Consider the following 26,136-nt stretch of genomic DNA (forward strand, 5'->3'; position numbering starts at 1 on the left):
TTTCTGATAGCTGAGTAATATTCCATTGTATATATGGACCACAGCTTCTTAATCCAGTCATCTGTTGAAGGGCATCTCGGCTCCTTCCATGATTTGGCTATTGTGGACAATGCAGCTATGAACATTGGGGTGCATATGGCCCTTCTCTTTACTACGTCTGTATCTTTGGGGTAAACACCCAGTAGTGCAATGGCTGGGTCATAGGGTAGTTCAATTTTTAACTTTTTAAGGGACCTCCACACTGTTTTCCAGAGTGGCTGTACCAACTTGCATTCCCACCAACAATGTAGGAGGGATCCCCTTTCTCCACATCCTCTCCAACAATTGTTGTTTCTTGCCTTGTCTATCTTTGCCATTCTAACTGGCGTAAGGTGGTATCTCAGTGTGGTTTTGATTTGAATTTCCCTGATGGCTAATGATTTTGAACATTTTTTCATGTGTCTGTTAGCCATTTGTATGTCTTCATTGGAAAAGTGTCTGTTCATATCTTCTGCCCATTTTATGATTTGTTTATTTGTTTCTCGTGTATTGAGTTTGAGAAGTTCTTTGTAGATCTTGGATACCAGTCCTTTATCTGTGGTGTCCTTTGCAAATATATTCTCCCATTCCGTGGGCTGTCTCTTAGTTTTTTTGACTGTTTCCTTGGCTGTGCAGAAGCTCTTTATCCTGATAAAGTCCCATAAGTTCATTTTATCTTTTATTTCTCTTGCCTTTGGAGATGTGTCGTGAAAAAGGTTGCTCTGGCCGATGTCATAGAAGTTGTTGCCTATGTTCTCCTCTAGAATTTTGATGGATTCCTGTCTCACATTGAGGTCTTTCATCCATTTGGAGTTTATTTTTGTGTATGGTGTGAGAGAGTGGTCAAGTTTCATTCTTTTGCATGTAGCTGTCCAATTTTCCCAGCACCATTTATTGAAGAGACTGTCTTTTTTCCACTGGATATTTTTTCCTGCTTTATCAAAGATTAGTTGCCCAAAGAGCCGAGGGTCCATTTCTGGTTTCTCCCCCAGCTTTAATATTTTTTTATTGAGAAATGACATAGATATGGTGTAGAAATCTTATTTCAGTAGTGAATACCAAGTATAAGGAAATCAAATGTGATGTCTTTTGGGAAGGCAGGCCTAGATAAATTATTCTGTGATGCTGATGTATGTACCAGAGGTAGGCTTGAAGGGAAAATAACAGTGAACAAAATTTTTATTAGTATTGAGTCTTCATTTTACCCTGTCTGAAATCTCTGTCTAAATCAGTCCTGACTGGCTTAAACAGGAAATAGCCTACCTAGTGTCTCTAGCTTCCCTTATTCTGCTCAGAAAATATTGAAAAATGTGTCAGAAATGAAGTATAGGCATTATCACTGTTACCAGAAAACATTTAGAGTCCTTTGACTAGTATTTCTTCCAGTTCTTGTATAATTTCACTTGTGTGTAAGCTAAAGAGACCACTTTCCTCTGGTTGTCCTTTGTTGATTTCAGCAAGCTTCCTTTCCTATGTAAAGAATCAAGCTCTTAAAATATTTGTTCCCTGGCAAGCTTTGCATTTGGCCTTGAATGGATACTCTTTGGCGGAATATTTTGATACCTGAATGACACTGGAGCACTTTGTTCTTAGAGCCAGTGATTTTCTTGCATTATTATTTTTGTTTGTTTGTTTAAATACTAATTTTAGAGATCGGGAGAGAGAAAGAGCAGGAGGGGCAGAGGGAGAAGGAGAGAGAATCTCAAGCTGACTCCGTGCTCAGTACAGAGCTGGATGCAGGGCTTGATCTCACAACCCTAAGATCATGACCTGAGCCAAAACCAAGACTCATAGCTTAGTGGACTCTGCCACGCTGGTGCCCCTTTCCTGCATTCTTAATTCAAATCAAGTTATATCAAAAACAAAGTTCACTTTGGCTTTAGATTAAGCATGAGATAGGTAAAAATGAATATTTTGGAAAGTTAAGAATGGATTTGTAATGGAAGGAAATGATTTTTATAAATAGTATAAATATAAATTATATTTGAGGATACAACTTGAATCATCCAGTACTCCAGATCACCCTTACTTTTACTGTCTCCATAGCATTCATCAATTTGTGACATATAATTTATTTACTGTGTTTCTGGTCTGTCTGTGCTCCACTAGAATGTCATCTCCATAAGAGCAAGAATCTTTGTTTCGTTTACTGATATATCCTAAGTACTGAGACCGTGGTCTGACATGTATTTGTGTACTAAGTGAATACTGTGATTTATCCTACTGCATCCCTCAAAGTTTGTATTCACTTCTTCTTGGTAATTATTTTATTGGTATATTCCATATGAAGTAGACAGTTAACTAATAAAAATAATACATACACAAAGATAAACTCCAAATGGATGAAAGACCTCGATGTGAGACAGGAATCCATCAAAGTCCTAGAGGAGAACATAGGCAGCAACCTCTACGACATCGGCCAAAGCAACCTTTTTCATGACACATCTCCAAAGGCAAAAGAAACAATAGATAAAATGAACATGTGGGACTTCATTAAGATAAAAAGCTTCTGCACAGCCAAGGAAACAGTAAAAAAAACTAAGAGGCAGCCCACGGAATGGGAGAATATATTTGCAAATGAAGCTACCGATAAAAGACTGGTTTCCAAGATCTACAAAGAACTTCTCAAACTCAATACGCAAGAAACAAATCATAAATGGGCAGAAGATATGAACAGACACTTTTCCAATGAAGACATACAAATGGCTAACAGACACATGAAAAAATGTTCAAAATCATTAGCCATCAGGGAAATTCAAATCAAAACCACACTGAGATACCACCTTACGCCAGTTAGAATGGCAAAGATAGACAAGGCAAGAAACAACAATTGTTGGAGAGGATGTGGAGAAAGGGGATCCCTCCTACATTGTTGGTGGGAATGCAAGTTGGTACAGCCACTCTGGAAAACAGTGTGGAGGTCCCTTAAAAAGTTAAAAATTGAACTACCCTATGACCCAGCCATTGCACTACTGGGTGTTTACCCCAAAGATACAGACGTAGTAAAGAGAAGGGCCATATGCACCCCAATGTTGTTCATCGCAGCATTGTCCACAATAGCTAAATCATGGAAGCCGAGATGCCCTTCAACAGATGACTGGATTAAGAAGTTGTGGTCCATATATACAGTGGAACATTACTCAGCTCTCAGAAAGAACGAATTCTCAACATTTGCTGCAACATGGACGGGACTGGAGGAGATAATGCTAAGCAAAATAAGTCAAGCAGAGAAAGACAATTATCATATGATTTCTCTCATCTATGGAACATAAGAACTAGGATGATCGGTAGGGGAAGAAAGGGATAAAGAAAAGGGGGGTAATCAGAAGGGGGAATGAAACATGAGAGACTATGGACTATGAGAAACAAACTGAAGACTTCAGAGGGGAGGGGGTGGGGGAATGGGATAGACTGGTGATGGGTAGTAAGGAGGGCACGTATTGCATGGTGCACTGGGTGTTATATGCAACTAATGAATCATCGAACTTTATATCAGAAACCAGGGATGTAGTGTATGGTGACTGACATAATATAATAAAAAACATTAAAATAAAAAAATAATACTATCCAGGATGATAAGAGAATTTTAGGAATTTTACTCTAAAAATATATGCAGCAATTTGGAGTGCTTGAGTTTTAAATACTTTAAATAAAACCCATAGTGTTGCTTGGATACTCCCAAAATGTATCAGGAAATGGAGGATGGGGAGGTGTTTTCAATTAAAAATATGTTTTTGATATATCTTTCACAGATGGGAACGCTGAGAACCATACCTGCAGGTCTGATATGTGCATCTGTAACTGTGCATGCAGCTAAAGAGGACGAATACAAAAAGCAGCTAGTAAAACCAGAGCAGGTGATTTGCCTACGAAAGTTTGTGAATTTTGTGTAGCATAAATATGATGCAAAAGCCATGAATGTTTTTATTTTTGAGTTATCTCTCTTCATCAAAAATGTATTTGAAATATTTGTTAGGCACATTTTATAAGTTGAAAGAAATAGTTGTAGGGTGTGTCAAAATAAACACTGCATTTCTTATATTTAAATCAAACATCTAAAATTCTAACTCCAGTGAAAAAAATTAGTGATTTTTCTTAGTGAATAATCAATTAGTAGTATAGGATCTTAGTCCTTATAAGCTTTCTGATTATTTTTTTCTTGACAAATTTATACAAGTACACCTGATGTTTGAAAACCTTAGTTTAAGAAATTCATTAAGATCTCAGCTTTGAAAGTGACCTTAGATGTTTTCTAGTTCAGCCTTCTGTATGGTACTGTATTCCCCTCTACAATAGGCACACTAAGTGGCCATTTATCTTTTATAACAATAAAACTGTGAATAAAGGAACCTGAGGCAATCCATCCATTTTCTGGCAGCTCTCATTCAGCTTAAAGTCCTTCCTTATGTCAAACACAAACCTGTCTCGTAATAAGTTCTATCCTTTGGCCTTGTATCTCTTGGCATTGGTACCATATAGAAAAATTCTCATCCCTCTTCCACAAAACAACTCTTGAGATATCAATTATACTTTAAGTAATTTTGTATCCCGGCTAAGTATATTGGTAGCTTTAACCCTCATATGCCATAGCTTGTAGTTCTTGCACTATAATGGTCATTCTTTGCCAAACATGTTTAGAATGGTTAGTGTTTTTTTCAGGTTACTGTAGGATAGAGTCAGATTCTTCCTTCTCTTGTTCTAGATGATATGTTTCTATTAATACTGCCTGAGATCACGTTCATTTTTGTATTTATATTTGTTTTGAGTGTCTTTATAATCAATCTTGCTTATAATCAGCTTTTAACCATGACATAGTGAACTTGGAGTTCTCTAAGATTAATTAAACCTCATTAAACCTCTTTATATGGGCTACTGGTAAGCTATGTCTTTTTCCAGTCTGTACTTATGTATATGGACTTTTTGGACTCCATTACTGGTATAATTATGCCTGTTTAACTTAAATTTTATTGATCTAGTCTATCATACCACCTTGTTGATACCTAATCGTGGCTGTTGATTCTGTTCACCGTTGTACTGCCTCTTCAATTAGGTTAAAAAACACAAATAAAACCTGGAGGAACTGGGGGAAAGAAATAGAGAAAAGGCCTGGGCAAAGCTCAGAGATGACAAAGAGGAGAAGCAGGGAGGGGGGGGGAACATTAAGAGCCACAAGTCAGGGCATGAAAAAGGCTTCTAAAAAGTAAACATCTCCTTATTTCGTGACAGCTTTCTGGTACAAGACTTGGGGCCCAGAGCCAGGGAGTACCTCGGGAAGTGCTGAGGCAGTGGGCGGCAGTCCATGGGCAGTGACTTTCTACTTGAAGGCCTCATGGATGTTCTTGAAGCCTTGAGCAGTGGCGTAGCGGATGTCTGTGACAGGGTCCCAGTATAGGGCTGGGCAGTGGGTCACAGGGCAGACCTCCCAGACAGAGACTTTGGGGGCTGCCCTTGGGGAAACCATTCCTCAAATGTCGTATTATTACTGAAAATGATGAAGGTATAGGAGCAGTGAGCAGGAGGGTTGACGGGTCCAGTGCTGGCATGGGGAGTCAGTGCAAAAGTTGTGGGAGCGGGATCCAGTCCTTCCACATCCACACACTCTTCTTCAGGCTCTGGCTCCCCAACAAGCTGTACTGCCACTGAATGATAGGTGATTATGGGCCCGGGGCACTTCCGCTTCTGGTGCACTTACTTGTTTTTGTCAGCCTGAATCTGCTCATATGTTTCTAGTAAACCTAAGTTGAGCTCCTCTGTGATCTTGGCCTCTCTGAGCAGCGCCTCCTGGTCAGTAGCCACTCACAGTGGGACCCCTTTCGCTGCTGTGACTGGCCCTGCCTCTCCTGTACCCAAAGGAATGTCTGTCATGTATGCTCAGCTGTAGACACATGGAATTCTGTCAGAGCCATTTTCCTGTAGTTCCTACTGGCGGCAGTGCTTTCTCTTATCAGGCCTTCTGAGAGCTACCAGCTAGAGGTCTCAAGATCTTGAGAGGCTCTTTATATGCTTTGGTGACTACTCAGCACTTCCTTCTTGGCTCTTCTGCTTCTTTATAACTGGGTGGTTCATCCCCTTCATGCATGTAAAAGTCAAAGTCCACCTAATCCTCTGTGTCTTACTGGTGCCCTTGATACTCATTATTTCCCAGGTCCTCTGTGAAATCCCCGTAAGTCATCTGATAGAACTCATCTTCCTCCTCTGCCTCCAGGAACCCAGAAACTTGGTTCCCCACAGTCTTCTGGGGACCTGGTCCCCAGGCAAGCTCATACCGCCTACTGAGACTGTGCTACCAGCAGCTCCTCCCCCAGTGGCCTGATCACCATTGTGATTTTTATCTTTTCCAGCCTAAAGTCACCCCTAAGATTTATCTGCATTCTTAGAGAATGTAGGTAGGTCGGAATCTGAATCCTGACTCCACCACTGACTGTTTGGATGACATTAAAGAGAATTCTTAATGGTGGCATAAATATTTGTTTGTATGAATGTACCATTATCAAATGTACAATTTCCGTAATTTTTTTGAAATTTAGCATATTTCCAATTATTTTGCTGTTATACTCAATGCTTTGTTAAAACACTTTGTACGCAAATCTTTTTGTGCATTTATAACTGTTTCCTTAAAATGAGTTTCTAGAAATGGAATTGTAGGTCAGAAGGCATAAAAAATGTCAATGCATTGCCAAACTGACATGCATAAAGGTAGTATTCATTTAACAAAACGGTTTCCTGAATTCCTTTTGTTTGTGTATGAAGTACTGTATAAGCACTGGGTAAAGTTTTATTAATTTTCATTAGCAGTCTGGGATAGTCACTTTCCTACATACTTGCTACTTCTCAGTTTTCTTTCTCCTTTTTATTAATCTAAGAGAGATGATTATTGTAAGCTTACCTTGACACTCTCATCTTTGAAAAGCTAAAAATCTAGGTATTCCCAAAAATCTGTTTGTCCCGAATAGCTGAATTTACATATTTCTGAATTTAAAAATAAATTTGTACTCTTTACCAAATTGTGAAATATGCAGAATTCCTTGGTACTTATCGTGTTCCACAATACATTTTAAATAGAATTGCACTGAATTACTTATCAAACAAAATTGTTGCCAGCTAAGTGCTGGGGAATATTCCCAAAGATGGGATCCAATTTTTAAGGAACGTAAATTTTTTTTTAAGATTTTATTTATTTATTTGGCAGAGAGAGAGACAGCCAGCGAGAGAAGGAACACAAGCAGGGGGAGTGGGAGAGGAAGAAGCAGGCTCCCAGTGGAGCAGGGAGCCTGATGCGGAACTCGATCCCAGGACTCTGGGATCACACCCTGAGCCGAAGGCAGACACTTAATGACTGAGCCACCCAGGCGCCCCTTAAGGAACTTAAATTTATGAAGGAATGAAAATAGGATTGCATGTAACATTTCCGGGTAACTTTATTGTGTAAAGTGAGTTTTGCCTCCATTTAAATTTATTTACAGTAAAGCCTCTACTAAACCAAAACACTATGAATTAGGTATTCTGGTTAGTGGAATCTTCTAGTAAACTTATGGTTAACCCAGAAAATCCTTTTATCATTCAGCTTTTCTTGTTAAATTTTTTAAAAAAGTTTCAGTATATTTCTACCTTATTAAGTACCATCTAGTGAATATAATTAAATCTGTTAGGAAAATTTGCATTGCCATGGGGTTATCATCTTTTTAAAGATTTTTATTTATTTGACAGAGAGAATGAGAGAGAGAGTGAGAGAGATAGCAAGAGTGAGAGCACAAGCAGGGGGGAGCTGTAGGCAGAGGGAGAGGGAGAAGCAGGCTCCCCACCAAGCAAGGAGCCAGATTCAGGGCTCGATCCCAGGACCCCGAGATGGTGACCTCAGCCGAAGGGAGCCGCTTAACTGATTGAACCACCCAGGCACCCCGGAGTTATCATTTTTTTAAGTCATGAAATTTGCAGTATTCAAATCTGTAAAATGATGCATTTGTACTGTGTGTATACAATCAGCCGTAGACATTGTATGTTTCTTTTTAAAATGTTTCAGTGATACAAGTTTGACTTACTGTTACTTGCTTGTTTTGACCGAAAAAATAACAGAGAAGAAATATTGATTTGAGAATCCTACTTTGGTTCAATTTAATTTAAATGTGGTTTTATATGTTTTTTTGTGATTTTATAGCTTTCTAATATAATTGTAATTTCTAAGAGAGTACAAACAAGTGTATTTGTACAATAAGTGCCATTTAAGCCCAGGGTTTCTAGTCCATAGTAAGAATGTTCTTCCCTCAGTGAAGACAAAATTCTCAGAGTACAGTTGAATTCCTTTTTCAGCTTTATGACTGACAAATAAGAATCGAATATATTTAATATACAGCTTGAGGTTTTGACATATATACATTATGAAATGATCACCGCAGTCTAGCTAATTAACACATCTGTCACCTCACGTAGTTAACATTTTCTTTTGTGTGTGTGTGTGGGGGTGAAAACATTTAAGATGTACTCTCAGCAAATTTCAAGTATACAGTACAGTATTGTTAACTATAGTCACCATTGTGTACACTGTAGTTCTAGAACTTATTCTTTAATAACTGAAACGTTTTACTCTTCAGCCAGCACCTCCACATTTCCTCCTCCACCCACCTCTGGTAACCATTATTCTACTCTGTGCTCCTGAGTGTTTTTGTTGGTTGGTTGGTTTGCATTTCAGTTGTGAGATTGATCTTGCTTTCATTGGATTATTGGCATTTGTATTTCTTTTTTTTATTCAAGTATAATTAATATATAGTGTTAAAATAGTTTCAGGTATACAATGTAATGATTCAACAATTCTGTACACTTCTCTGTGCTCATCAAGATAAATGTATGCTTAATTCCTTTTATCTATTTCACCCATCCCCCTGGCAACCACCAGTTCCTTTTCTGTATTTAAGAGTCTGGGTTTTCTTTTTGTTAGTCTCTTTTGTCTTAGTTCATTTGTTTTATTTCTTAAATTCCACAAATGAGTGAAGTCATATGGTACTTGTCTTTCTCTGACTTATTTCACTTAACGTTATGCCTTCTAGGTCCATCCATGTTGAAAGTGGTAATATTTCATTCATTCTCTTTTATGGCTGAGCAATATTCCATTATAGATATATGTACACACACACACGAGATATATATATATATATATATATATCTCACATTTATCCATTCATTAGTTGATGGGCATGTTGGTTGCTTCCATATCTTTGCTATTGTAAATACTGTTACAGTAGATATAGGAGTGCATATATCTTTTAAGAATTAACATTTTGTTTCCTTTGGATAAATACCCAGAACTGGGTTTGCTGGATCATGTAATTGTTCTATTTTTAATTTTGGGGGGAACCTCCATACTGTTTTCCACAGGGGCTGTATCAATTTATATTGTCACCAGCAGTGTATGAGGGTTCCCTTTTCTCTACATCTTCACCAACACTTGTTATTTCTTGTCTGTTTGATTTTAGCCATTCTGACAGTTGTGAAGTGATACCACATTGTGGTTTTGCTTTGCATTTCCTTGATGATGAGTGATGTTCAGCATATTTTCATGTGTCCATTGGCCATTTGTATGCCTTCTTTGGAAAAATATCTATTCAGGTTTTCTGCCCATTTTTAATTGGATTGCTTGTTTTCTTGGTGCTGAGTTGTATGAGTTCTTTATATGTTTTGGATATTAACCCCTTATCAGATATATCATTTGAAAATATATGTCTTGCCTCCATTATATATTCTTGCCTCCTTTTTCATAGATTAATTGACCGTGTAAGTGTGTGTTTATTTCTGGGCTCTGTATTCTTTTCTCTTGATCTTTGTGTCTGTTTTTGTGCCAGTATTATACTGTTTTGAGTACTATAGTCTTGTAATGTATCTTGAAATCTGACACCATAATACCTCAAGCTTTGTTCTTTTTTCTTAAGATTGTTCAGCTAGGGGTTCCTGAGTGGTGCAGCCGGTTAAGCAGCTGACTCTTGGTTTTGGCCCAGGTCGTGATCTCAGGGTCATGAGATTGAGCCCCATGTTGGGCTCAATGCTTAGTGTGGAGTCTGCTTAGGATTCTCTCTCCCTCTCCTCGTTTTCTCTCTCTCTCTCTCTCTCTCCCTTCCTCTCTCTGAAGTAAATAAATCTTAAAAAAAAAAGATTGCTTCAGCCATTTGAGGTCTTTTGTGGTTATATACAATTTTGGGGTAATTTGTCCTAGTCTATGAAAAATGTTCTTGGCATTTTAATGGGGATTGTATTAAATCTGTAGATTGTTTTGTTTAGTATGGACATTTTAGCAATGTTTGTTCTTCTAGTCCATGAGCATGGAATGCCTTCCCGTTTCTTTGTGTCATCTTCTGTTTCTTTTATCAGTGATTTATAGGTTTTGGAGTACCAGTACCTTCCTGGTTAAGTTTATTCCTAGGTATTTTATTATTTTTGGCCTAGTTGTCACTGATTGTTTCCTTAATTTCTCTTTCTGCTACTTCATTATTAGTGTGTAGAAATGCAATGAATTTCTGTATATTAATTTTATATCCTGTGACTTTGCTGAATTATCAGTTCTAGTAGTTATTTGATGGTTCTTTAGGGTTTTCTATATATAATATTGGCATCTGCAGAGAGTGAAAGTTATATTTCTTCCTTATCAATTTGGATGCCTTTTTATCTTTTTCTTGTCTGATTACTGTGATTAGGACTTCTGGTACCACATTGATTAAAAATGGTGGGAGTGTTATAGCAACTAATGAATCATGGAACTTTACATCAAAAACCAGGGATGTACTGTATGGTGACTAACATAATGATAAAAAAAATATTATTAAAAAATGGTGGGAGTGGACATCCTTGTCTTTTTTCTGATCTTAGAGGATAAGCTCTCAGATTTTCACCATTGAATATGATGTTAGCTGTGGGTTTTTCATATGTGGCCTTTATTATGTTAGGTATGTTCCTACTAGACCTATTTTGTGGAGAGTGTTTATTGTGAATGGATGTTTTACTTTGTCAAATGCTTTTTATACCTGTATTGATATTATCATGTGGTTTTTATACTTTCACATGTTAATGTGATATATTACATTGACCAGTTTGTGCTTACTGAACCACTCTTACATCCCTGGAATAAATCCCACTTGATCATGGTGAGTGATTTTTTTTTTCATGCATTGTTGGATTCACTTTGCTAACATTTTGCATCTGTGTTTATCAGAGATATTGGCTTGTAGGTGTGTGTGTGTGTGTGTGTGTGTGTGTGTGTGTGTGTGGTGTCTTTATCTTGTTTTGGTATCCAAGTAATGGTGCCCTTGTAGAATGAATTTGGAAGCTTTCCCTCCTTTTCTATTTTTTGGAATAGTTTGAGAAGAATAGATATTAACACCTTTTTAAATGACTTGTTGGATTCACCTGTGAGTTCATTGGGTCCTGGGCTTTTTTGTTGCTGATTCAATTTCATTGCTAGTAATGGTTCTTCCTGATTCAGTTTTGTGCAGTTACATGTTTCTAGAATTTATCCATTTCATCTAGGTTGTTCAAATTGATGGTATATAATTTTTTATAATATTCTCTAATAACCTTTTATATTTTGGTGGTGTTGGTTGTTATTTCTCTTATTTCATTTATGATTTTTTTTCCTTGGGTCCTCTCTCTCTTTTCTTGATAAGTCTTGCTAAAGGTTTATCAATTTTGTTCACCTTTTCAAAGAAGCAGGCCCCTGATCTCATTGGTCTATTGTGGGTATTTTGTTGTTATTTAGTTTCTTTTTCATTTATTTATGTGCTCTAATCTTTATTACTTACTTTCTTCTATTGGCTTTGGGATTTATTTGTTCTTTTTTTTCTACCTCTCTTAGGTAAAAGGTTATATTGTTAATTTGGGATTTTTCTTGTTGTTTGAGGTAGGCCAGTATTGCTATAAAGCCTTATAAGAACAGCTTTTTCTGCATGATAAACTTTTTGGATCATTGTGTTTTCATTTATATTTGTCTCTGTGTATTTTTTTATTTCTTCCTTGATTTCTTGGTTGACACATTCATTGTTTAGTAGCATGTTACTTACCCTCCATGTATTTGTGTTCTTTCCAGTTTTTTTCTTGTGATTGATTCTAGTTTCATACCATTGTGCTTGGAAAAGATGCATGATGTAATTTCACTTCTTTTTAATTTATTGTGACTTGTTTTGTGGCCTAACATGTAATCTGTTCTAGAGAATGATCCATGTATACTTGAAAAGGATGAGTACTATTTTTGGATGGAATATTCTGACTGTATCTGTTAAGTCCATGTGGTCCAATGTGTCATTCAAGGCCACCGTTGCTTTGTTGATTCTCTGACTGAATGATCTATCCACTGATATAAGTGGGGTGTTAAAGTTCCCTACTATTTTTATATTACTGTTAATTTCTTCCTTTATGTCTGTTAGTACTACATTATGTATGTAGGTGTTCCCATGTTGGCTGCATAAATATTTATAATTGTTGTATCCTTTTATTGGATTATTCTCTTTGTCATTATGTAGAGTCATTTTTTTTGGTCTCTTGTGAGTTAGCCAACTCAGATATAGTGTTCAGTAATTCATCAGTTGTGTATAACACCCAGTGCTTATCAAATCATCTACCCTCCTTAATGCCCATCACCCAGTTACCCCATCCACCCACCCACCTTCCCTCTAGCAACCCTCAGTTGTGTTTCCTGTAGTTAAGAGTCTCTCATGGTTTTTATCCCTCTCTGATGACTTCCCATTCAGTTTTGCCTCCTTTCCCCTATGATCCTTTGTGCTTTTTCATATATTCCACATTTGAGTGAAACTGTATGTTAATTATCTTTCTCTGATCGGCTTATTTCTCAGCATAAGACCCTCTAGTTCCATCCACATCACTGTAAATGGTAAGTCTTCATCCTTTCTCATGGCTGAGTAATATACCATTGTATATATATACCACATCTTTGTTATCCATTCACCTGTCAGTGGACATCTTGGCTCTTTCCAAAGTTTGGCTATTCAGAACATTGCTGCTATGAACATTGGGGTGCAGGTACCCCTTTGGATCCCTGTATTTCTACCTTTTGGGTAAATACCTAGTAGTGCAATTACTGATTTGTAGGAGAGCTTTATTTTTAACTTCTTGAGAAAGTTCCGTACTGCTTTCCACAGTGGCTGTACCAGCTTGCATTCTCACCAGCAGTATAGGAGGGTTCCCCTTTCTCCACATCCTCACCAACATTTGTTGTTTCCTGAGTTGTTCATTTTAGCCATTCTGACTGATATGAGGTGGTATTTCATTGTGGTTTTGATCTGTATTTCCCTGATGGCTAATTTTGTAATTTTTTGAGAAAAGCTTGTATTGCTATTTACTTCCCTCTTAGGACCAGCTTTGGTATATCCAAAAGTTTTTGAACAGTTGTGTTTTCATTTTCATGATTTTTTTTAATTCTTTAATTTCTTGGTTGACCCATTCATTCTTCATTAGGATGCTCTTTAACCTTCAAGTGTTTGAGTTCCTTCCAAATTTCCTCTTGTGATTGAATTCAAGATTCAAAGCATTGTCTTCTGAAAATATGCATGGAATAATCCTAGTCTTTTGGTACCATTTGAGGCCTGTTTTGTGACCCAATACGTGACCTATTCTGGAGAAGTTTCCATGTGCACTTGAGAAGAATGTGTGTTCTGTTGCTTTAGGATGAAATACTCTCTGTAGATCTGTGAAGTCCATCTCGTCCAGTGTGTTATTCAGAACCCTTGTTTTCTTGTTGATCTGCTTAGATGATCTGTCCATTGCTGTGTGAGTGGGGTGTTGAAGTCTTCTATTATTAATGTATTCTTAATCAATGTGTTTCTTCATGTTGCTTATTAATTGGCTTCTCACAAATTAGGAGCAAAGATATTTACAATTGTTAGATCTTCTTGTTGGATAGACCCTTTAAGTATGATATAGTGTCCCTCTTCATCCCTTACTAGTCTTTGATTTAAAATCTAATTTGTCTGATATGAGGATTGCTACCCCAGCTTTCTTTACATGTCCATTGGCATGATAAATGGTTCTTCACCCACTCACTTTCCATCTGGATATGTGTTTAGGTGTACAGTGAATCTCTTGTACATGACATATTGATGGGTCTCATGTTTTTATCCAATCTGATACTCTGTGTCTTCTGATTAGAGCATTTAGTCCATTCACTTTCAGAGTATTCACAGATATGAATTTAATACCATTGTATTACATGTAAAGCCCCTGTTTCTGTAGATTGTCCTGTTTGTTTTTTTTTTTATCATTGTAGGTTAAGAAGCTTCTTTTCTCGACCTGCTTTCAGGATTTTTTCTTTATCTCTGAAATTTATAAACTTCACTATGTCATGTCAGGGTGTTTATTTTTATTGCTTTTGTGGGTGTTCTCTCTGCCTCCAGGACTTGAATGCCTGATTCCTTCCCCAGATTAAGGATGTTCTCAGCTATGATTTGCCCAGATGTACCTTCTGTCTGCACTCTCTCTCTCTCTCTCTTTCTTCTTCCTCTGGGACCCCCAAAATTCTAATATTGTTTTTTTGTTATTGTGCTTCATTTTATTGCACTTCACAGATACTGCATTCTTTTTTTTATAATAATTTTTTATTATGTTATGTTAGTCACCATACAGTATATCCTTAGTTTTTGATGTAGTGTTTCGCTTTATGGTATCACTGATTTCTCAAAGCCTCCCCTCATGGTCCATTAGTTGTTTTTCTCTCTTTTCCTCACCTTCCTCCCTTTTCATCAACTTTTCTCCTATGTTACTTACTCTCTCTTCTGCCTCATTTACCCTAGCTGTTAAAGCATTCAATTTAAACTGCTTCTCAGTTAAAGCATTTTTCAGTTAGGCCTGATTAGATTTTATTTCTGCACTAAGGCATTCTCTAGTGTCTTTTATGCTTTTTTTCAAATCCAGCTAGTAACTTTATCATTGTTATCCTGAATTTCAGCTCTGACATTTTATTTATATCCATATCAGTTTGAGCTGTGGCAGAGAGTATTACCTCTGGTTCTTTCTTTTGTTGTGAATTCCTCCTTCTAGTCATTTTGTCCAGAGAAGAATGGATGAATGAGAGAGCAAAATCAAAAATAACAACCACGACCTAAGTGAAATACACACTAGACAAATCCTAGGAGGTTAGAAATAAAAGAAAATAAAAGAAAAAGAAGGGGGGAGAGAGAGAATATAATCTCTTAGATCGTTGAAACATAGTCATCTATTTGGTTCTGGGTGTGGTTGGTCTGTTTGTTAGAAGACACTAAATCCCAAAATTGTAGAGAAAGTGAAACTTAGATATATACAAAAAGAAAATTGAATACAGTGAAAGGAAGCCAAAAATGAAGAATCTATCTGTAAAATATAAGTGTAAAAATGAAAGTTAAAAATACTTAAAAGCAAAGTGTTGATAAAATAAGAAACTAGTTGAAAATGAAGAAAAAAGAAAAATGGAAAAGGAAAATTTAAACTGAAAGATAAACGAATCATGAGAAAAAACCTCTACTTTTATATACTATTTTCCCCTAGTGCTGGGGTTTTGCAGTTCTGTGTGCTTGGTAAACCTGGTATTCCCCTAATGTTCAGCTGATCTTCTGGGGGAGAGGCCGCTGTGCTGATTCTCAGGTGTCTTTGCCTGGGTGTAGTTGTGCTGTCCCTTGCTCGTAGGCCAGGCTCAGTGTAACTTGCTCCGTGTTGCTCTGTGTGGCTTTTGTTCCCTGAAGGCTTTCCAGGTCGCTTTATAGGATGAAAATAAAAATTGCAAGGGCTCTGATTCCAGCCCTGGAGCTGAAAGATAAACACTAAGTAAACACTCAGGGAAAAGCGGTCTTCACTTTTGCATTTGCCAGACTCAGCAGATGCCTGCGGTCTGCAGCCATGCCACTGCTCCTCTGGGAAGGAGGAGTGTCACTGTGGTCCTGCTGCTTGCAGGGCTCCTCCATAGAGCTAGGTCGCCGATCCTGCCACGGTTCACAGTCTGTAATAAACCTAGTTGAGAGCCCTCTCCCAGGCTCCCTGACCATAGCCAGTTTCCCCTCTCCAATTCTTGGGAACTCTCCTGACTCAAGCACCCCGTTCTTTCTGTGACCCCAGGACTCATGAGACCACACTGTCCCACCTAGTATTCCATCCTGCTTCGCCATCTGAGTGCCTTTCGGCAGGGATGTCTCTCACTCGTGCATACTTCTAAAGGTTCCAGTTTTGTGCTTTGGGGCTGTATTACTTTACAGTAGCTGGTTTATGGAGGCTCCCTCCCCCCGCATTTATCTTCCAATATATTCCCTCAGGTTCACTTCTCTATACCTCCTACCTTGCAAAAAGGGTCACTGTTCTATTTGTAGAATTCCAGCAATTCTTTTCTTAAATTTCAGGTTGAATTCATAGGTGTTCAGAATGATTTGATACATATTTAGCTAAATTCAGTGGACCAGATGAAATGAGGTCTCCTGCTCTTCAGCTGTCATGCCTCCCTGCTTGTTAGTCTTTGTTTTAAAGTCTATTTTGTCTGGTATAAATAGTGCTACCCCACCATCCTTGTCATTAGCATTTGCATGATAAATGTTTTTCCATACTTTTACTTTAAATATGCATGTGTCTTTCAGTCTGAAGGTAGTCTCTTCTAGGCAGCATATTGATGGGTCTTGCATTTTTGTCCGTTTAGTCACCCTGTGTCTTTTGATTGGAGCATGTAATCCATTTGCATTCAAGGTAATTTTTTATAGGTATGTACTTACTGCCATTTTATATTTTTTAATGATTGCTATTGTAATTTTTCTCAGTTTATTTTTTCTCTTGCTCTCTTCCCTTTTGGTTTGATGACTTTCTTTAGTGTTATGCTTGGATTCCTTTCTTTTTGTTTTTTGTGTATCTATTATAGGTTTTTGATTTGTGGATACCATTAGATTCACATATATCATCATATGTTTATAGCAATCTATATTAAGTTGGTGGTCACTTAAGTTTTAACACATTCTAAAAGCAGTAAATTTTTACTCCCCCGACCACGTTTTATGTATGTGATTTTATAATTTACATGCTTTTATTTTGTGAACCCCTTGAGTAATATTTATAGATATAATTGATTTTACTGCTTTTGTGATTTAACCTCCATACTGGTTTTATACATGATTAATCTGCTACTTTTATTATATGTTTGCATTTGCCTGTGAAATTGTTTCCTTTTCTAATTTTCTTACCCCTCATTATGGCCTTTTCTTACCACTGGAAGAATTCTCTTTAACATATTTCTTGAAAGACTGGTTTAGTGACAAACTTTTGTTTGTTTGGGAAACTCTTCATCTCTCCTTCTATTCTGAATGATAGTCTTGCTGAATAGAGTATTCTTGGTGTTTGGTTTTTTACTTTCAGCAGTTTGAATATATTATACCCCCCCTTCTGGAGTGCAACATTTTTGCTCAAAAATCAGCTGATAGCCTGAAGGGGTTTCTTTTGTATGTAAATCTTTTCTTTTGCTGCTTTAAAAATTCTCTCTTTATTAGTACTTTTTTGCCATTTGTATTATTATGTGTTTTGGTATGTACCATCTTGGGTTGATGCTGTGGTACAGCTCTCTGTGTCTCTTGGTAATGGATGTCTATTTACCTCCCCAGATTAGGGAAGTTTTCAACTGTTATTTCTTCAGATAAATTTTCTACCCCCTTATCTCTCTTCTGTTTCTGGGATCCCTCTAATGTGAATGTTATTAGGCAACATGATGTCACTGAGTTCCCTTAACCTATTCTCATTTTTTATTATTCTTTTTTCTTTTTCCTGTCAGCTTTGTTATTTTCCATTACTCTGTCTTCTTGCTCGATGATCCATTCTTCTGCCTCCTGTAATCTGTGGATTCCCTCTACTGTATTTTTAATTTCAGTTGTTGAATTCTTCATCTACGATTGGTTCTTTTTGTATTTTCTCTCTTATTTTTGAAAGTCTTACTGAAATTTTCCTCTCTTGTCTCAAGTAAGTATCTTTTTGACCATTATTTTGAATTCATTATCATGTATCTTGATTAGCTCCATTTCATCGAGCTATTTTGATGTTATTTTGTATGCTTTCATTTGCAACATATTTATTTTTCCCCAAATTCTGTCTAGTTATCTGTATTTGTTTCTGTTTATTAGGAAAGTCAGTTGTGGCTCCTGATCTTGAAAATAGTTGCTCTATGAAGAAGAGGTTCTGTGATGTCCTGTAGCACAATCCTCCTTGTCCACCAGAACGAGATACTTCTGGGTATCTCCTTTGTGTTGTGCATGTGCCGTACTGTTGTGGCTGAGCCATATTTGCTTTCGGTCAGTCAACTCCAATGGTCCACTTTACTTGTTATTGGTGTACCGTGCAGGGTTTGGTCCCTGTGCAGTTAAGGGGTCAGTTTGGGACCACCATGGTCTTGTAGTTGAGAAATATCATCAGTCAAATCAGATGCTTTCCCTAGGCCATCTGCCAGGAGTGCAGTCACACCAACCTGCTGTGTGCTCTCCCCGCCTTGTCTTCGAAGAGGCTTTTGTTGGTGGACAGTGTGGGTAGTCAGACCAGAAGCTTGCCTCCAGTATTTCTGCCATGGCTGCAGTCACAGTGTTTAGCGGGATATTCTTTCTGTGCTGCTAGGTATAAGGATCAGCTGCTGGAACTGCAGCCACACTTGTGTTTGTTGTTATCTTTCCTTTCTCCCCAGGGCACAAGTTACTTTGTAGTGGCACAAGTCTCTGCATGGGTTGCTTGCAGGGTATGTTGGGGCAGGAACCACTTTGGAGGGATATCTGCTGAGTGGCCTGTGTTGGATTGAGCAGATTCACAGAAGAACACAAGGCATGCGGTGCTGGCAAGATAGGTGGAGATTATTTACACTAGTTCTTACATATGTCCTGCTGTGTAGGCTTGGGGGTGTGGTATGGGAGAAATGGTACCTGTCATCTCTTTTGTTCTTAGAGAAGTCTCCTAAAGATCCCTGTCCTTTCAGTCCATGTTCTGAGATGAGTAAATAAATTTTCCTGTATACACCAGGAGCTTAAACCTGCAGCTTCTATGCTGAACTCAGCTGGGTTATTTGTTATGCTGGCTCTTTAAGGTTGAGGACTCAGTTTCCTATAGCTGTTTGCCTCTCCCAGATTTTTAAGTACCTGGGGTTAAACGCAACTGGTTATAAAAACTCAGAAAGTTAAGCCCCACTGGTTTTCAAAGCCAAATACTGTGAGGACTCCTCTTCCCAGTGCCAGTCTCTTAAATCTTGGCTGCCTAGTGTGGGGTCTAATCCTCTTGTCTCTTTGTACTTGTGATGTCCCTCCCATTTGTGGTTATTCTCACTGGGGGTTTGATTCCCAACCATGTCTCTGCTCCTTCTGCCATTTTTGATGTGTTCTGTTTTCTGTGGTTAACTCTGGAAATTCTGTTTTGCCAAGTTTGTGAGTCTTTGTCAGAGTTAGTTGCACTGATGTGGCTGTTATCCCAGTGTGTCCACAGGACAAGGTGAGCTCAGGATCCTTCTAAATTGCCATCTTCCCAAAAGCTTCTCTCGACTTTTCTAAGCCAGATCTTCAGTGGAGAATCCAAAACATGCGGAATTAATATTGTGATGCAAATTAAAATGTTTGGCTCCATAGCTTCTATTTTTTTTCCCCACCATTTCAGTGCTTTCTGTGTAGCTGTCCAGTTTTTCTCGGCACCATTTATTGAAGAGACTGTCCTTTCCATATTGTATGTTCTTCCTTCCTTTGTCATAAATTGACCATAAATGGGTAGGTTTATTTCTTGAATCTGTTCTGTTAATCTCTATGTCTGTTTTTTGACAATACTGTACTGTTTTCATTACTATAGCTTTGTAGTATAGTTTGAAATAAGGTACAAATAAGGTACAGTCTACGGCCTTTGTTCTTTCTCAAGATTGTTTTGGCTTTAAGGTCTTTTGTGGTTTCATATACACTTCAGGATTATTTGTTCTTTTTCTGTGAAAAATGTCATTGGAATTTTGATAGGGATTGCACTGAATTTGTGAATTGCCTTGGGTTGTATGGACATTTTTAATACTAACTTTTCGAATCCAGGAGCATGGAATATATTTCCATTTTTTGTGTCTTCAATTTTTTTAATTAGCGTCTTGTAGTTTTCATTGTACTGGTCCTTTACCTCCCTTGAAAAATTCATTCCTTGTTATTTTCCTTTTTATATGTGGTTGTAAATGGGACTTTTTTCTTGATTTCTCTTTGTGATAGTTATTAGTGTTTAGAAACAATAGATTACTGTATATTGATTTTGTATTCTGCACCTTACTGAATTCATGCATTAGTTCTAACAATATTTTGGTAGAGTCTTCAGGGTTTTCCATATATTATAGTATCCTGCCATCTGTTTTCCTTCTTCCTTGCCAATTTGGATGCCTTTTTTTCCCTTGCCTTATTGCTGTGACTAAATGCCCAATACTATGCTGAATAAAGGTGGAAAGAGTGGCATCGTTATTTGTTGTCTTAGACAAAAAGCTTTTAGTTTTTATCATTGATTATCTGTGAGTTTGTCATATATGGCTTTTGATATGCTGAAATATGTTCGCTCTTTACCGACATTAGAGTTTTTGTCATAAATAGATCTTTAGTTTTGTCAAATGTATTTTCTGTACCTATTGAGATGATCATGTGGTTTTTATGTTTCATTTTGTTAACATGATATATCATGTTGATTGATTTGCAGATGTTGAATACCCTTGCCTTCCTGAATTAAATGACTTGATCATAATGTATGATCTTCTTAATATATCATTGAACTTGGTTTGATAATGTGTTGCTGAGGATATTTGCATCTGTGTTCATTAGGGATATTGGCCTATTTTGTTTTGTTTTGTTTTGTTTTTCAGTGTCCTTGTCTAGTTTTTTTTAAATATTTTTTTATTATGTTAATCACCATACAGTACATCCCTGGTTTTTGATGTAAAGTTTGATGATTCATTAGTTGCGTATAACACCCAGTGCACCATGCAATACATGCCCTCCTTACTACCCATCACCAGTCTATCCCATTCCCCCACCCCCTCCCCTCTGAAGCCCTCAGTTTGTTTCTCAGAGTCCATAGTCTCTCATGCTTCATTCCCCCTTCTGATTACCCCCCCTTTCTTTATCCCTTTCTTCTCCTACCGATCTTCCTAGTTCTTATGTTCCATAGATGAGAGAAATCATATGATAATTGTTTCTCTGCTTGACTTATTTCACTTAGCATTATCTCCTCCAGTGCCATCCATGTTGCAGCAAATGTTGAGAAATCGTTCTTTTTTGATAGCTGAGTAATATTCCATTGTATATATGGACCACACCTTCTTAATCCAGTCATCTGTTGAAGGGCATCTCAGCTCCTTCCACTATTTAGCTATTGTGGACAATGCTGCTATGAACATTGGGGTGCTACTCATTCTATTCTAATGCCTATGGAACATTCTCAAGAATAGACCATGTTCTGGGTCACAAAACGGGTCTCAACCGATACCAAAAGACTGAAATTATTCCCTGCATATTCTCAGACCACAATACTTTGAAATTGGAACTCAATCATAAGGAAAAATTTGGAAGGAACTCAAACACTTGGAGACTAAGAACCATCCTGCTCAAGAATGATTCGATAAACCAGGAAATCAAAAATCAAATTAACCAATTAGTGGAGACCAACGAGAATGAAAACACAACGGTCCAAAACCTATGGGACACTGCAAAGGCAGTCCTAAGGGGAAAATACATAGCCATCCAAGCCTCACTCAAAAGAATAGAAAAATCTAAAATGCAGTTTCTATATTCTCACCTCAAGAAACTGGAACAGCAACAGATAAGGAAAAATTTGGAAGGAACTCAAACACTTGGAGACTAAGAACCATCCTGCTCAAGAATGATTCGATAAACCAGGAAATCAAAAATCAATTTAACCAATTAGTGGAGACCAACGAGAATGAAAACACAACGGTCCAAAACCTATGGGACACTGCAAAGGCAGTCCTAAGGGGAAAATACATAGCCATCCAAGCCTCACTCAAAAGAATAGAAACATCTAAAATGCAGTTTTTGTATTCTCACCTCAAGAAGCTGGAACAGGAACAGAGGAACAGGCCTAATCCACGCACGAGAAAGCGGTTGATCAAGATTAGAGCAGAGATCAATGAATTAGAAACGAGGAGCACAGTAGAGCAGATCAACAGAACTAGTTTTGATATCAGTAATGCTGGCCTCATAAAATGAGTTCGGAAGTGTTTCCTTATCTTCAATTCTTTGGAAGATTTTGAGGGTACATATTAAATCTTCTTTGAATATTTGGTAGAATTTACCAGTAAAGCTGTTTGCTGCTGGACTTTTGTTTGTTGGGAGTTTTCTGATTACTGACTCAGGCTCCATAGTGGTAATATATGTAGTCAGATTCCCTGTTTCTTCATGAATCAGTCTTCAAAAATTGAGTGTTTCTATGAATTTATTTAGTCTAAATTTTCCAATTTGTGGGAATATAATTTTTCACAGTACTCTTATTTGATGCTTTGTATTTCTGTAGTACCGGTTGTAACTACTCTTTTATTTCTGATTTGATTTTTTAAGCTCCCCCCATCTTTATTTGTGAGTCTAGCTAGAGATTTGTCAATTTTGTTTATCTTCTCAAAGAGTTGGCTCCTAGTTTCTTTGATCTTCTATTGTCTTCTTAGTCTCTTCATTTATTTCCATGCTGATCTTTATAATTTCCTTCCTTCTAACTTTGGGCTTTGTTCTTCTTTTTATGGTTCATTCAGGTGAAAAGTTGTATTGTTTATTTGAGATTTTTCTTGTGTCTTGAGGTAGGCCTGTATTGCTATAAATTGGGCCTTTTAGAACAGCTTTTGCTCCTTGGCTTAGTTTTTGGTATATCATATTTTATTTTCATTTGTCTCTATATATTATGTTATTTCTCTCATGATTTCTTCTGTTACCAGTAACTATGACCTAGTAGTTTTTTAGTAACACATTGTTTCATCTCCACCCTTTTATAGTTTTTCTGGTTTTCTTCTTGTAGTTGACTTCTAGTTTCATACCATTAAGGTTGGAAAACATGCTTGATATGATTTCATTCTTCTTGCATTGTTTGAGACTTCTTTTGTAGCCTAACATGTGATCTGTCCTGGAGAATGTTCCACATGCACTTGAAAAGAATGTGTATTCTGCTGCTTTGGAATGGAATGTTCTGTGTATATCTATTAAGTCCATCTGGTCTACTGTGTCCTTTAAGGCCAATGTTTCCTTATTGATTTTCTCTATAAATGATCTATTCATTGATATAAGTGTACTATTAAAATCCCCTACTATTATTGTATTGCTGTCAGTTTTTCACTTTAGGTCTGGTAATATTTCCTTTCTATATTTTGGTGCTCCTGTGGTGGGTGCATCTATATTTATTAATGTTATATCTTCCTGCTGGATTGACCCCTTTATTTTGTACAGCACCTCTCTGTTTTTTTATTACAGTCTTTGTTTTAAAGTCTGTTTTGTTTGATAAGAGTATACCTTTTTTGTTGTTGTTTGTATTTGAATGGAATATTTTTCCATCCCTTCACTGTTAGTCTATGTCCTTACTTCTGAAGTGAGTCTCTTGTAGGTTGTATTTAAGTGTGTCCTGTACTTTTATCTGTTCAGCCACTTTACGACTTTTGATTGGAGAATTTCCTTCATTTACATTTAAAGTAATCATTGATAGGATTATGTTAATTGTTTTCTGGCTATTTTTATAGTTCTTCTCTGTTCCTTTCTTCTTCTCTTTCTTCCCTTGTGGTTTGATGACTTCCTTTAGTGTTATGTTTAGATTCATTTCTCATTTTCTTTGGTGTATTTACTATAACTTTTTTGTTTTTCTGTGAGGTTCATATATATCATCTATCATCTATCTATCTATCTATCTATCTATCATCTATCTATCTATCTATCTATCTATCTATCTATTTAAAGCAGTGTATTGTAAGCTGATAGCAACTTAAATTTGAATACATTCCAAAACTACATTTTTATTCCCCTTCCACATTTTATGTTTTTGATGTCATTTTATGTGTCTGTGAACTAATTATAGCAGTTTTACTGCTTTTGCCTTTTAACCTTTATAGTATCTTTATAAGTGATTAATCCACTTCCTTCATTATACATTTACCTTTTCTAGTGGTATTTTTAGCTTCATGTTTTCTTGTTATTAATTAGTGTTACTTCTTTTCAGGTTAACATAGTCTTTCTAACATTTCTTGTAAGGCTGGATTATTAGTTGTGAACTTCTTTAGCTTTTCTTATTTGGAACTTCTTTACTTCTTTAGTTTTAAATGATAACCTTGCTGGTATTCCTAGAAGAATTTTCTTTTCAGGAATTCAAAGATGTTGTATTACTAGTTTTTTGGCTTGCAGTTTCTGCTGAGAAATCTGCTGGGTAGCCTTATGGGATTTCCCTTGTACATAGCAATTTGTTTTTCTCTTGCTGCTTGGAAGATTCTCTCTTTAACTTTTGACATTTTGGTTATAATGTTCCTTGATGTGTCTCTCTTTGGGTTTATCTTGTTTGTAATGTTCTGTACTTCTAGGACCTGCATCTCTGTTTCCTTTCCCAGGTTAGGGGAGTTTTTAGCCATTATTTCATTAAATAGGTTTGCTGTCCCTTTCTCTCTTCTGTTACCCCTATAGTGCCAATGTTATTTTTCTTGATAGTGCCTCACAGGTCCCTTAAGTTATCTTTCTTTTTTTTTTAAGATTTTATTTATTTATTTGTCAGAGAGCGCAAGCAGGGGGAGTGGCAGGCAAAGGGAGAAGCAGGCTCCCTGCTGAGCAAGGAGCCCGATGTGGGACTCGGTCCTGGTCCTAGGACCCTGAGATCATGACCTGAGCTAAAGGCAGACACTTAACCAGCTGAGCCACCCAGGCGACCCTAGTTATCTTTTTTTTCCCCCAATTCTTTTTTCTTTTTCCTGCTCTGTTTGGGTGAGTTCCGTTGCTCTGTATTCTTGCTCAGTGATCCATTCTGCTTCATCCAGTCTGCGGTTGAACCCCTGTGGTGTATTTTTCAGTTCAGTTATTATATTTTTCAGCTATGTGACTTTAGTTTGGTACTTTCTTATATTTTCTGTATCTTTGTTGACATTCTCATTGTGTTCATTCCTTCTTTTTCCCCCTAGTTTGGCAAACATGTTTATTACCATTACTTTGAATTATTTATCAGGTAGATTACTTATCTTTGTATCATTAGGTTTATTTTTCTGAGGTTTTGTCTTGTTCCTTCATTTGGAACATATTTCTCTGTTTTCTTATTTTTCTTGACTTTCTCTTTTTTTTTTGATTGTATATATTAGGCAAAACATATGCCTCTCTTAATCTTGAAGTTGTGACCTTATGTAGTTGATGATACTTCTTATTCAAACTTGCCCTACCTCTTGGTAGTCTCTCAAAACTTTGTGGTTGTTTAGATTACCTGATTTATGCTTGATATCTTCCCACTGTGAGGGTGTGCAAAGACCTGTCATTGTTCCAAGTGGAGGAATCTCATTTATCACATAGTTTCAGCCTGATTTGAAGCTAGACTTCAGGCAGCACCTTTGAAAGCATACACGTATTTACAGTTCTGTGGAGCCACAATTTTGATTTCTCCAGATCATGAGATCTTGAGGTATCCCCAGGGTGATACTTGCCAAAATTGGGGCTCCAGATGAATTGTAAGTTACTTTCTGGGAGAGCTCCTCAAAACCAAAGGGGTGTACAAGGATGGCATCTCCCTGCTTATGTTCCTGGAAAAGCCTCATTAGCCTCTAGATTTATGGGAAACCTAAAGCCTGTCCCTAGACTGAGGCTCCAGGCTAAGTATATAGACCTGTTTTATAGGAAGACTGGGGTTGTGTTTCACTCTCCTGTCTGTGCAGTGCCCTGGGTTGGACACCTGCCAGGAACTATCTTTCCAACTTTTACATTTCCAAGTACTCAGAAAAGCCAGGCCCCTTGGCCACCAAGCCCAGATGATCAAGACCCCTTGTGTTTTGTGTCCTCTCTGTGAACTGTGTATGCCCACTGGCTTTAGCAAGGCAGCTGGAGAGTGTAGGGAGTTGGGCATGTTCACTGGCTTTAAAAAGGCAACAGGGAAAACGTTTTGACTACCAAGCTTATGGGCTTCAGGAATGCAATGGGAGAGTGC

At 37.3% G+C, this 26,136-nt stretch overlaps 1 protein-coding gene and 1 pseudogene across 3 annotated transcripts in view; one reads left to right on the forward strand and one right to left on the reverse strand.

Moving 5' to 3' along the window:
* The window catches only part of APOOL (apolipoprotein O like), a 104,010-nt gene that overhangs the window by 21,078 nt on the left and 56,796 nt on the right, over positions 1 to 26,136 (forward strand). For 2 of the 3 annotated variants that reach the window (XM_002929607.4, XM_011237650.3), the window contains exon 2: positions 3,771 to 3,875. The exons of the other annotated variant lie outside the window; for it this stretch is intronic. In XM_002929607.4, coding sequence (XP_002929653.1) covers positions 3,771 to 3,875 — 105 coding nt within the window. The remainder of the gene's footprint in view (positions 1 to 3,770; positions 3,876 to 26,136) is intronic. 3 annotated transcript variants of the gene reach the window in all.
* LOC105242213 lies at positions 5,231 to 16,142 on the reverse strand (annotated as a pseudogene).

Source organism: Ailuropoda melanoleuca, chromosome X (genome assembly GCF_002007445.2).
Source record: "Ailuropoda melanoleuca isolate Jingjing chromosome X, ASM200744v2, whole genome shotgun sequence".
Taxonomy (NCBI): Eukaryota; Metazoa; Chordata; class Mammalia; order Carnivora; family Ursidae; genus Ailuropoda; species Ailuropoda melanoleuca.